The sequence below is a fragment of the Aristolochia californica genome, unplaced genomic scaffold, assembly GCF_029961685.1.
Source record: "Aristolochia californica isolate CCGP_79_NKW_82.1479 unplaced genomic scaffold, dmAriCali1.0.hap1 SCAF_9, whole genome shotgun sequence".
Lineage (NCBI taxonomy): Eukaryota > Viridiplantae > Streptophyta > Magnoliopsida > Piperales > Aristolochiaceae > Aristolochia > Aristolochia californica.
In genome coordinates, this window is record NW_027182290.1 from 4,484,798 (window position 1) to 4,498,677 (window position 13,880).

The window sequence follows — 13,880 nt, forward strand, 5'->3', positions numbered from 1 at the left end:
TACAAGTTAATGGTGTGGGATTAGGAACCCAATGACACAATCTTAGCCATCAAGGTGAGTGTTGGCCAAGTTGGGACTCAACAAGGACAATGAAGATGCCTAATAGTTTCACATTGTTGCGTCTAGGACCTGGATACACTTGCAACCTTGTAAAAACTATGCCTTCGACTTTCTCTCCACGATGGATCACAAGAGAAAATCTTTAGCACTGATTAAGTTGATACTTCCCTTTGCGTTAAAAACCATTTTCTAAATTTCCTAAAGCGTTCAAATGATCGTAGATGACCTTTGTTGCAAGACATCTTTCTCCTTGTTCTTTAGGTATGATTGACATGGAGAATTTTCAAAGTGTTTAGTTTAGTTTTCATCTCACTGTGTATGGTTATGTTAGGGTACCACTTTACCCTTTCAAATACACAAAATACACACCCATCTTTGGTTTGCAACATGGAATGTAACATGCACATTTTTCTTCTATTTAATAATAGTAAATGGGTCAATGGAAAAATTAAAAAATGCCTAATTGGGTTAAATTTTCGTTCTATTTTATTTTTATTTAATAAAAAAAAATAGACAAATAGGTTCATTATGGCATCTAAGTAGTTCGATAGTAATTATACTGAAAGATTATTATTGATAAAAAAATATAATAAACTACTGAAATATTCCATGTGAATTTAAATGATTACAAATAAATAATAATCTAATGCCAACAAAAAAAAAACTGAAAATGCTTGGGAGTTAATATTTCCGTTCTCGTGGAGTATAGAGTTGCACAGTTCTGAAGTTGGTTGGCTGCACTGGTCTCGCGTTCATCTCTGAATCCTGCAACACATCCAATTTTTGACCGTCAAATAACAAAACACAGATAGGAAAATGATGTTTGTCCCACAAAAAACTAAAACGGATGGGAAAGATGAGTTTCCTATTGTTCTAATGAGAAACAATAAAAAAAAAAAATTCAGTTAGAGAAAAATGGAGTTCCCATTATTTTAAACGAAAAATGACTTTGTAAAATATGGTACTCACGTCATGAACCGCTTCTCTCAGCATTTTCACCTGCTCCCTGGAGACTGTCCTCACCTGCAAGCAATTAACAATTATTTAGTGCAAATAGGGAGGCTTTGAAAGTCTGCCAAGATCTTGACAACGATGGAACAGTAATCATATTTTAAGATTTCGGATTCTGCATTTGTCTTTGTAGAATCACTATTGAATGTAAGACATCTGGGAGTTGGTAAACCTTTCTTAAGATGGTCCAAATGACATCTTCAGTGCAAGGGGGAGTTGTGAGAGAGCCCTTGTATCTGTAGTATTTTCTGCTTCCCAGCTTTATATGCCTTGGATTCACGATGCCCAGTTTCTTCCTTGCATCTTCCATGTCCTTAATGTCATCTACATGGTTTAAAATCTGTATTTTCACGTAGACAAGTCTCGGTGAATACTTCAAATCTGTAGCATGGAGGAGAGAGATAGCGAGAGAGTGAGACACCTCAGAGAGAAATGGGTCTGGTCTGCCAATTGTATACATGATCCCAAAAACTGCAATCTTCTTGTCTGCGCTCTCATGAACCAAATGCACCTCTAGAGAAAACCTGAAGAAACAATAATTGTTTTGAAATGTGTGAGACGCATATTTCTGAGAAAACAGTATAATTCACTCTGTGATCAGTTCAATATTGGTTCTCCCATGTACCTTCGGCCGTCGATGGAGTGCTCCGATGGCGAGTGCCAGTGACACTGTTTGAGGACATATTCAGTCCCGTTTACAGTGATTGTACCTGCTCCATCAGTCCAGTCGATCTACAGAAAAAGAAGAAAAAAAATACTTATATGAGAATTTGAACAAGTCGATAAAGACTGCTTATCTTCCATGTTTCTTCTCTTTGAAATTTACATGAGATTCTAATCTTTATAGTTACTTGAGGCACTGCTAACTTACCATTATGTCATGACCCCTATTCACCAGTGTCGCATTGGAAGGCCTGTAATTCCGCTTGAGCCTCCCAAGATGCTCAACCACTTCCACCCTCTCGTTCAGAAGGTCGATTGGGGACTGCATGTTGCCCTTGTTGCAGGCAGCCCAATCTTCATGGATTTCGCCCCAGTGCTGGGGTCCATTGTCACTGCCTTCAATGTAGCTAAACTCCCTTTCATCCTCTGATTACATTGAAAACAAAAAGGAAAGATTAGTCAGACAAGAAAGAACCAGTTTGAAGAGAAAGAAACAGGCTTGTAAGATTACAGAATGCTAGATCCAGTGCTTACCAACTTCCTGAGATTTCACTGGCATCAAAGAGGGGAAGAAGATTAAAAAAAATGTCAGGCAAATGGCGAGGCTGTTGTCTTTCTTCATTATGTAAAACTAGCTACCTCAATTGCAGAAGGGTGATAGACAGACAGAAATACAGCGAGAGAGGGAGAGAAGAAATAGATTGTAGCTCTTGGCAAGATCTGAAATGAAGCAGATGAGAGGGAGAGAAAGGTTTGATGGATAACTATATATAGGATACGAAGGTGGTGTTCATACAAGGAATTCTACTTTAAAGAAAGACTTCTTCAAAGACGAGAAAGGAAACAAAACGGAGTAAAATAATCTTTTGCCATATTTTACTAAGGCTACAGGTCAAGTCTTGATCAGATAATGCACAAAGCCAAAACCATAAGAAACTAGAAAAACAAATGAAAGATTAAAAAACTTTGAATGGGTAACTGAAATTTTGAATAAACAAGACAACCCAGTTATAAAAATGTGCTAAAAAGAAGTAATCCATGTGACTTTTGTGATATTGGCTGCTTTATGTCCAGATAAATGGAATGAAAGCAAAGCTGCCCAAGGTTTTGACTTAACTGTAATTACTTGTAATCAATTTTTTCATGAATTACTCTCCATTTGCGTGTCATTGAAGAAATATTTTCACTGTGGCCGACGCGGAAGAAACGAATCACCTCTTACCTATCCGGTTGAAAAGATTGCTGGTATGGTTTTGTTAGGTGGTCAAGAAAGTTTATTACCACAGTGGTAAAGAAAAATTATCTCTTAATTCACTGCTAGAACTAGAGTCAAACTTGCCTTCTTACACTAACCCCACAATTCCATTTTGGCGGAAATCTTTCTTCTAGGAGAAAAAACGGGTGACCTCATCTTTGAAAGAAAATTTGTAGAATTGTTAAGTTCAACGTCAAGAACTAACAAAAATTTGGAATCTGGATCGTTAATGTTTGATTTTTGTCCTTCTATGATGAATAAAGATTTGTCCTAACATGGGTTTTTCATCAGAAGTTTCGTTTGTAAACAATGAATTCTCTTTCACATTGATTTCTGTGTTTCCACCTGAAGAATTTAGTTGCAGACGGAGACTCTCCCAATGAATCCGGTGAAATTTTGTTGAAGGCCGTCTTTGATGTGAATTTCAGATTGACGCCTTTGTCGTTACCTTTCATTCGACGCCACTTGCAGTTATTTCTTGGTCATATCTGTTTGCAATTCAAGAGTCAAATCTTCTCCCACTGACCCACCCACCCACCCCCATTACAGACCAATTTACCAAAACAAATTTCTCATATCCCATCGTCAAGTAATCTCGTCTCACCAAAGAATAACTTTACTGGATTGACTTTGCACCAAAGCCCACTTTGACAAGTTTTCTGAAAACCATGAATATCAGCCTGCTGTTCTCCTTCATTCTTTGTGGGATTATCACAGCCTGGTCAGATTTTCTTTTTCTTCTTTGAAACTTGATTTGTTTCTTTCTCAAACAGTATTTGGCTTGGTTGAATCAGAGGATGTTTCATTTGACAAGAATGGCAAACATTACCAGTTTGGAAGAGAGAAACATATAATATATGATGAGGTTTGGTGGGTCAACTCCATGCCTGTAACTTTGGCATTCTGGTAGGCTGGTTCTAAGATAAAAAAAAGACCCAAGAGAAGCTTCTACTTGTTTCTGGGGTTGCTTCAAATAACTACAAGTGGCAATTGAATAAGGTAAGCCACCTCCTGGGTCTGGTGGATCTGTTTATACTAACTCTTTTGTTTAGGGTTTGTTCTTCATCTTGAATTGAAAAGAAAAAAACTTGTCAAAGGAATTTGATGCCAAATGGCATTTTGGTTTGTATTTGCTGTTTGATTTCCTCCTCCGAGAGATCAGAGGAGGAAATCGTGTAAATCTATAATGTATAAGATTTTCCGTTTTCTTATTACGTCTTCAGATCATGATAGATATATGGCTACAGTGTCCTGGACATGGAACTGAACCAACCAAATCCAAATGGCATAATATTGTTAATGAACTTAAAAAACGAGCCGTCGTTCTAAATAAAATTCAAAGTACTTTTTTGCTTCTAGTCCTGATGATTTGTCGCCTGGATAAGAAAGAATAAGAACTCTTAAATGAACTTCAAGGCCGAAGATTTTGGATTTGTGCGACGATTAGGAAGCAGTTTTCTCACTTTTTTGCTGCAGTTTTCTGCTATGAAACTTGATTGATAAATGGGCATCAACGAACATCAATAAACCCATTTGAGTAACAAGAACCCATAGTTAATTCAAGTATTTGATCAAGTATCAAGACATTATCAAAGTAAACATTTTTGTTTAATTATTTTATATTTTATAATTAATTCAATTAATAATTAGGGTTTTAACTCGTGATTATTTTATTAATTTAGACTAAACTATAGTCTATCTTATTTTAAACAAAAATACTCAACTTAATTATTTATTATGTAAGTATATTTTAATGTTATATTAAATTACTAATTATAAAAGTAATCATGTTGGTTTGGGTTTATTATTTGTTTAGGTATATTAGTTGTTTAGGTATATTATAAAAAATAACTCATTCCCTTGTTTCCACTAAATTTTCCATTTTGGGCACTAACACAAGAAAGTACTTTCTTGTGCATTTTCCATTTTTTTATTTATATAAGGGTGGCTATGGATCGGGTTTTTGAAAGTCATCCCCACATTGTGAACCTAACCTAAAACTCATTCTTCCTTGGCATAATCCATCATAGGTTTAGAAATCCAACCCCATCTCCACCTCTTAATAGGTTTTAGTGGGGAAAGGTTTACAGGTTTGGAAATCTAACCTCACCTCATTCCCATCTACTACTAGGTTTTTACATTTATAGGTTTCATGAAAATGGGTTTTAAGTCAGGTTCATTGAGGGGGGGTTTGAGATACATGACATAATACACATTATCAATAACTTAAGTGTTTGTTATCATCAAAATTATCTCGATGAAAATATCCCATATTCAAAATGGGACAAATAGCTCATGTAATAAAGCACATTTTATGAACGGCTTAACAATATCTCTTGACCAAATAAAGGGAGAAAGAGAACTATTGTGTGCCAATAGCAAGCCAATAAGAGGCAACAATAAAATGGGCACACGGAGTGGACCCTAGGTAGAAGAGCCAATTACATCACCTTGAGAAATGCAAATTTGATCCACCCTATCATTAGGAAAAACATAGAACCAAAAGTAGAAAGGAGTCGATTATTGGTCTCAAGATCATTACTAAGATAGTTTTGATGATAACTAACATTAAGTTACTAATGGTGTACATTGAGTGTATCTTGTAGCTCAAAATGCCATAGCCTTGCCAAACGGTTCATATAGAAAAGAGTGAGCAAGCATTTTATGTCAAAAAACACATCTTCAAAACAGCTTGAAGCATTGTTTGACTGAACAAGAGAGAGAAGAGGTCTTGTTTAAGACGATCCACCCAAAAGTCAAAATAGTCAACCCAAAAATAGGCTAAAGGAGTATTAATGAGAAAAAAAAAAGAGTCAACCAATATGGTCCTGTCTGACCTTTGTTGTTTGATAAAAAAGTCTTGTCTGACTTTTATTGCTTCAAATATCGATTGCAAAAAATCATTTTTCCTTGGAAAGTAGACTCAAATATCTTCTCATCAATATATAATATGCAATATTCAGTATAGAGGTGAAAACGTAAATCAAATAACGGGTATAGGGACTGCAAAAAGATAAATACGAACCTAAACTACTAGAGATAATAAATAAGAAAAAATCAGATTACCTATGTAGTTTGACCAAGTCAACTCACAGAACCTGCTCTGATACCATGTTGAATTTATGGAAAAGAGAAATACTTCATTGACTTATTGTAATCAGAGTATATGAACCTCTATTTATAATAGAGGAAGGTAACAGAGTCCAATTACAATTAAACTACCTTTGTCCCAATTACACCAAATTCTAACACTTAAAGATATCCTGACATAATTATATAACCCAATATAAATAGAAAATTAATATGACTAAAACACCTTTAAACCGAAATTCCTCTATGAGACATGTTTCCATAATAATTGTGGTTCTGTTCGACTTCTTATGCCACCTCACATGATCATGGTAGGTCTCATATCTTATGGGTTTGGGCCTGTCTTCCAACACTCTTGGATATGTGGGTTTTCCTTGGTCTTATGGACTTGGGCCCATCTTCCAACACACTTAGATATGTGGGTCTTCCTTGGTCTTGTGGGTTTGGGCCCATCTTCCAATACACTTGGGTATGTGAGTCTTCCTTGGTCGTGTGGGTTTGGGCCCATCTTCTAACAAAAAAAAAATCAACCACTTGGCAAAGGAGTTAACTACATGAAGAAACAAGAAAAAAATAGTTGACCACTTTCAAAAGCAATTGACCACTTAAGCTAAAAGTAGTCGACAACTTAAACTAAAAGTAATCAATAACTACCATCAACAAAACTTGGCAAAGAAAGAAGAGTACTTGACCATTGTGAGAGGAATCAACAAGATTTACACATAGAATCAAGCCATTTTAACAAAATGAAGACGAATGCAGGGAGAGTAGTTGACCACTAGTTGTAGAAATTTAAATTTTTTGATGTTAGACCCAAATCCAAAAGTTGTAGGTCTTTAAATCTTGTAAGTGACCTATCAACATGTTTAGAAGCAAAAATAGGATTTATTGATTATTATTCATAATTTTGGACTGTTTTTATTTATTTTGCTAAATACCAAAAATAACCTTATCTACTCATAACAACTTGTTTTTTAATATTGGAGTTCGTGTTATTTAACCAAAACTTGCCTCAAATGAAAGTAGTCCCTCTCCACAATGAAAACATTCTTCTAAGTTCTCACACATTATTTAAGAAGTTTTTCCCCCTCCAAAGCTTGAAATGAAGCCAAAATCGATAATTTTCTTTATTGAGCTAAATATTTCTAACGCTTGATCATTTAAATCCTTATTAAAAACTTAGATCTCAACTTTTTGAACATGAGCCAAGTAATTTTAAGTCATAATTGATATAGGTACTACATAATGAGTAGTTGAGTGACTGACAACTATTTGTAATCGATTTTGCAATTTCTTCTATTTCCAAATCATTTCCAACCAGTATCCCTCACAAAAGTAATTAGTCATTTTAAAAAATATTAAAGTGAAATTAATTAATTGTAAAATGAAACTTAAAAGAGAAAATAACAATTATAAATTACTAAAATTATTTAGCTTTCTATGAATAAATGAACATTAAAGGAAAAAAGTAATCATGAACTGCAATTTTCAGGATTCCATGGTTGATGACGTCAACATAGAGTAGAGAAAGAAGGAAGAAAGAAGGAGAAGATAAGAGAAGAAGAAGAGAGAAAGAGAAGGAGAGAAGAGGGACGGTTGAGTGTGGGAGAAGGAGAGCTCGTTGGTGAAAGTGAGGAGAGGATTTGAGTAGTGAGGTCATTGCCCTAATCCTTCTCCTTAAACTTTATTTATTGTTATCAAAACACAATAATTACACCCATACCCTTCACCCTAATAAGTGTCGATAAAAGACAAAAGATCATAAATTACTACATCAATGACACCCAAGCTTGATTATATTTTCTAACACTTCCCCTCAAGTTGGTAGTGAGAATACATCATATATTTTAGACTTTGTGCGTACAGTGGAGAGAAATGTTGAGCTAACTGGTTTTGTGAGTATATCAGCAACTTACCTTTGAGGTTAAACATGTTTGAGACATACAAAGCCTACTTGAAGCTTCTCTCTAACAAATTGACAGTCAACTTCGATACGTTTTGTTCTCTCATGAAAGACTGGATTGGAAGCAATATGGATCGAGGCTTGATTATCCCAATAGAGTTCCATAGGACTCCCTTTATTGAATCCCAAGTCTGATATGAAGGGTTTAATCCATAAAAGTTCGCTTACTGCATGTGCCATAGCTCCACCTTGACACTAAATCTTGCAACTATATTTTTATTTTTTTATTATGTTCATTATTTATATTACTATATTAAATTAGTTATTTAATAGTGGTAATTAAAATATTTTTAAAGCTACCATTGGATCCAATATTTTTTTTTAATTATTCTATTTTTTATAATTAATTAAATTGATAATTTTTATTTTATGGAAATATATTATTAATTTATACTTCATAAAAATCAATCTTCAATTATTAATAAATATTTTATTTATTATATTTATTATTATATTAAATTACTCATTTAATTAAAATATTGTTAAAGTAAGCAATTGATCAACTATTTTTTTCATTAATTAAACTAATGATTTTTAATTTTGTGGAAATAAATTATTAATTTATACTACTAAAATCTATATTATGTTATTAATAAAATATTATATTTATTTATTCATTATATCCATTTTTATTACTATATTAAATTAGTGATTTAAGAGTGGTAACTAAAATATTATTAAAGTAAACAATTGGTAAGGTATTTTTTAAAATTATTCTATTTTTATCATTAATTGAACTAATGATTTTTAATTTTGTGGAAGTATATTATTAATTTATACTATGTAAAATCTATCTTAAGTTATTAATAAAATATTATATTATATTTATTACTATATTAAATTAGTGATTTAAGAGAGGTAATTAAAATATTGTAAAAGTAAGCAATTGAATAAGTATTTTTTTAAAATAAATCTATTTTTTATCATTAATGAAACTAAAGATTTTTAATTTTGTGTAAATAAATTATTAATTTATACTACGTAAAATATATCTTATGTTATTAATAAAATATTATTTTTATTTATTTGTTATATTCATTACTGTTATTTTTTTAGTTTTTATTTATCTAGTTTTTATAATTAATTAGTGCACCAATTAATTGTCACACGTAATTATTGTATTAACTTAGACTAAACTGCAATCTATCTGAATTTATTAATGAAATATCTTATTTAATTAATTAGTATATTAATATATTTTAACCATGTTTGTTTAGGTTAATTATCTGTGTTAGGTATATGATCTATTTAGGAATATCATAAAAAGTAATTCATTCTCTTGTTTACACTACATTTTTTATTTGTGGGTACTAACACAGGAAAATATTTTCCAGTGCACTTTACATCTACCACATTAACAAGATTTCACTTTCACTTTCACGGGGGGTTAGTCCACAAAGAACTTGAATTGAAGTAAAGAATTGAATTGAACTTAGGGGGGTTAGTCAACACGACTCAAGATATGATCTTCATGCGCATTACTCAGTTCATGTCTTGATGTCGTTAGGGAGCGCCAAAATTTATGTCATGTACATGATCATCCATGACTCAGGAGTTCATGTCCCAAGAGTAAACGACGGAAAGTGCTTTTCGTCTGATTTTGAAAATCATGTACATGACTCACGCGCGGAGCTCTCTCTGGCACATACCGTCTCGCTCATTTCTGCTCATTTCGTTCCCTCGCCCTTCTCTTGTTCCCGCAGCCCCTCTGTCGTCTCCCTAAACCCCGCGCTCTCTGCTCCCTCTCTCGTCTCCACCGTCCCCCTCTGGTCTCCCTGTCTAGTGCCTCTCCCTCTCGACCTCCGTTGTAGAGTACGGGAAACCGAGAGGCTCTGCGACGGAGGTCAAGAGGGAGAGGAGAGGAAGGAAGGCCTTCCTCGCTCGGCGGCGACTTATCTTCTCTCTCGGCGTTCCTCTCTTCCCTCCCCCCCTGTCGGACATCCTCCCACACCTCTCCCTCTCGACCTCCGTGGCAAAGCATGGGAGGTCGAGCATCTGTTGCAGAGCTTCTCGGCCTCCCTCTCTTCTCCCTCTCGGCGTACCGTCGGAGCACCGCCTCTATCGGTGTTGCCCGCATTCGTCACCGTTGCCCATTGGCTCGCCACTGAGGAAGACAACGATGGTTTAATTTTTCCGAACTTAGGAAAAAATAAACTATCATCATAAAAATCATTAATTTATAAAAATAAATATTTTTATTTATTTAATATATTTATTTTATAATTATTATATTAAAATAGTGATTTAATAGTCATAATTAAAATATTTTTAAAAATAAATATTTGATAAATTATTTTGGCATAATTATCTGATTGCTATCGTTAAATAAACCAATGGTTTTAAATTTTGTGATAATACATTATTAATTAATAATACATAGAATATATTTTGTACAAATATATAGTGTGTTAAAGTTATGATTAGATCAATTTTTTCTCTTAAATTATTTATTTTTAGGTTAAGGTATAAATTATGTTATTAATAAATTAATAACTCAATGTATTCCTTTCGTTTTTGTAATTTATAACGTTATTTATTTATTATTTGTAATTAATCATGTGCATATTTCATTGGCTCATGTAATTACCACATTAATGCACACTAAAATGTCTAATTCAATTAGTACATATATTAATATATTTAATTATACTTTAAATAACTTATTCTTGTAGTAATAATGGTTGTTTTACCTAATTTGGGGTTTAAGGATTTTGTTGTAATTAAGTGGACTGTAAGGATTTAAGGATTCTCTTGTTTTTTATGTTTTTCTCATGTTGAGGCACTAACACTAGAAACTGTTTTCGAGTGCACATGAAGTCGTTAACACTAACACCAAGTGCAAAGATGATCTTCATGTTGGTCATGAACTTCAACTATGAATTGATTCAACTTCAACTCATCTTGGGGTATTAGTGTAGACGAGTTCAAGTGCACTAGAAAATACATTCCAGTGTTAGTGCCCCCAAATGAAAAGTATGATATAAATACGAGAATGAGTAACCTGTTATAATATACTTAAATAGAATATACCTAAACAGATAATTAACCAAAATAAACTTGGTTACTACAGTGATTTAACGTGTAGTATTAGAATATATTAATATCCTAATTAATGAAAACTATATTATATTAATTAATGATTATAGTTTATTATAAATTAAAACAATAATTACGTGTGACTAGAATAAATTATTTAAAATAAATAAAAAAGTTAAAAATAACATAATTGAATATAATAAATAAATAAATTATTTTGTAATAACATAAGATATAGTTTAACAATAAAACCACTATTTTAATAAAAATAAATAAATACACAATAAATAAATAAATATATTAATTTCAATAACATAATATATATTTAACATATTATTAATTAATAATATATTAACCAAAAATAAAAAAACTAATGGTTTAATTAATTGGATAATTAAACCAGTTATGACAATGGTTTAATTTTTCCTAACTTAGGAACAATTAAACATCGTCTTCCTTAGCACTAGGGGTGGCATTGAGCTGAGCCGAGCCCGAACCTGCTTATGTTCGAACCGAACTTGATTTAAATATTTCGAGCCGAGCTTCGAGCCAAGCCTCGTCTCGAGCCTAAAATTGTTATCGAGCTCAAGCCCAACGAGTTCGAGCCGAGCTCGAGCCTCAACAAACATTTAAAACTTTTCAAAAAATATATATCGAATAAAATGTATATAAAATTATGCATACATTTTACATAAAATTGGGAATGATCTCTACATAAAATTGGGCATAACTTATATATATAATACGTGTATAAGATTGGGCATAACCTCCCCTTAAAATTGTGCATAATCTATATATATAATACTTGTATAAAATTTGGCATGACCTCTCCATAAAATTGTTTATACATTTTATAAACACTCCATAAAATAGTCTAAACACTCCATACACTGCATAACATTATAAATAAACTCCATACAATAATCAAACACAACAAAACTAAATAAAATGTCACTATCAATTTACAATCACCCAAATAAAAACTATAAATCCTTTAAATAAAATCCTATTACTACTAGAGACTTACTAGAAAATTACAAGAAATATTTTTAATTTTTCTTAGGAAAGTTAAATGGACCTCTTATTGCATTTTCTAAGGAAATAAATAAAAATTAATAATTAATCTAATATATTATTATACTTATCGATAAAATTTTAATCACATAAAATGTCAAACACAAAATTGTTATGAAAATTGCCCCATGCTCAAAGTATTATATCATCAATTGTCAAATACTTATTTAAAAAATTTCTATGGTTTTCTAACCCATCTTGGCAAGAAAATATTACTTAGAAAATTATATGATTTTTTAAAAATAATTTATAATTAGAAAAAGATTTTGAAAAAACATGAGGCACTAATGGTCCTTATATTTCTACTAAAAATGTCTTTTCTACATTTATTGAAAAAACCACTAATAGTCTCTAGAAACGTATTTCTACTAAAATATATTTTCAATTTCTTTAAGAGCCATGAGGAAGGGACAAAGAGTTTTTTTTTTCCTTGTTTATGATCTAGTACGTAGGGGTGGCTTTAAATAAATTATATATAAAATTTTGCATACATTTTTAAAAAATATAATGAAAGGGGAGGTTCAGGAATGAATTTCAATAATGGATTAAAATGCACCAATATTAATCTTTTTTACTCCAATCGTTGTCTAGCTTGTTTTGTGATTTTTGAATCTAGTGCCCCTAGATGAAAATTTATATTATAGGAAAAACTAAAAATATTTTTCCTATGATACATATTCCCAAAAAAACCTTTAAATAAAATCTTATTACTATTAGTGACTTATTAGAAAATTACAAGAAATATTTTAAAATTTTCTTAGGAAAGTTAAATGGACCTTTTATTGCTTCTTTTTGGGAAATAAATAAAAATTAATAATAAATCTAATATATTATTATACTTATCGATAAAATTTTAAATAAATAAATTATCAAACAAAATTGCAATGAAAAATTGTTTCATGCTAAAAGTATTACAACATCAACTGTTAAATACTTATTCAAAAATTTTCTATACAGTTTTCTACCCCATCTTGGTACAAAAATCTTACTTAGAAAATTATATAATTTTTAATAAAAAATTTCAATTAGAAAAATGTTTAAAAAAACATGAGACACTAATATTTTATAGATACTTATTTCTATAAAATTTATTTTTAATTTTTTCGAGAGGAAAAAGTTTTTTTTTTTTTTTTACTATATGATCTCGCATGTGCGAGATCATCTTCGCGCGGGGGAGGGGGGAGATTATTTCTCCCCTAAACTTAGGTTCTGGTTTTCCACCGAGACGACGCGGAGGAAAGGGGGTTACGGTGCCGGGGAGGACCTGTTGTCGGGGATGACGACTGCGACAGAGGCGACGGTGATGGAAGCAGCGACGAGGAGAGGAAGAAATCGAACAGACGGCCACAGAGGCAACCGACGAGTAACTACGACGGCGGTAGAGAGGGCTGATGAAAAGCTGCGACAACAACCGATGGGAGGGGCTCGACGGTGACGAGGGGAGAAAAAATCCCCCCCCCCCCTCGCTCTCGATCTCGCTCCCGATCCCGACTCACCTTGAGCCGGCTCGCGAGCCGACAAACCGAACCTAGTTTCGGTCAAGCTGGACTCGTTAAGGTAAACGAGCCGATTTCAGTGCTCAAGCTTGATAGATAACAAATCGAGCCGAGCCAAACTTGAGTCGGCTCAGTTCGAAGCCACCCTTACTTAGCGCGTGTTGTCTTCCTCAGCAGCGAGCCAACGGGCAACGACGAAGGCGACGGTACGCCAAGAGGGAGAAAAGAGGGA

The 13,880-nt window shown here is 32.7% G+C and overlaps 1 protein-coding gene across 1 annotated transcript; it reads right to left on the bottom strand.

The window, feature by feature from the left end:
- Window positions 1–741: 741 nt before the first annotated feature.
- LOC137940240 (alpha carbonic anhydrase 7-like) lies at window positions 742–2,356 on the bottom strand. Its single transcript, XM_068785188.1, has 7 exons — window positions 2,269–2,356; window positions 1,943–2,160; window positions 1,697–1,803; window positions 1,493–1,595; window positions 1,244–1,411; window positions 1,030–1,083; window positions 742–825 (listed from the first exon to the last, which is right to left on the bottom strand). Exons 1-7 carry the CDS (start codon window positions 2,354–2,356, stop codon window positions 742–744), a joined length of 822 nt encoding a protein of 273 aa, XP_068641289.1.
- Between the last annotated feature and the right edge of the window lie 11,524 nt (window positions 2,357–13,880).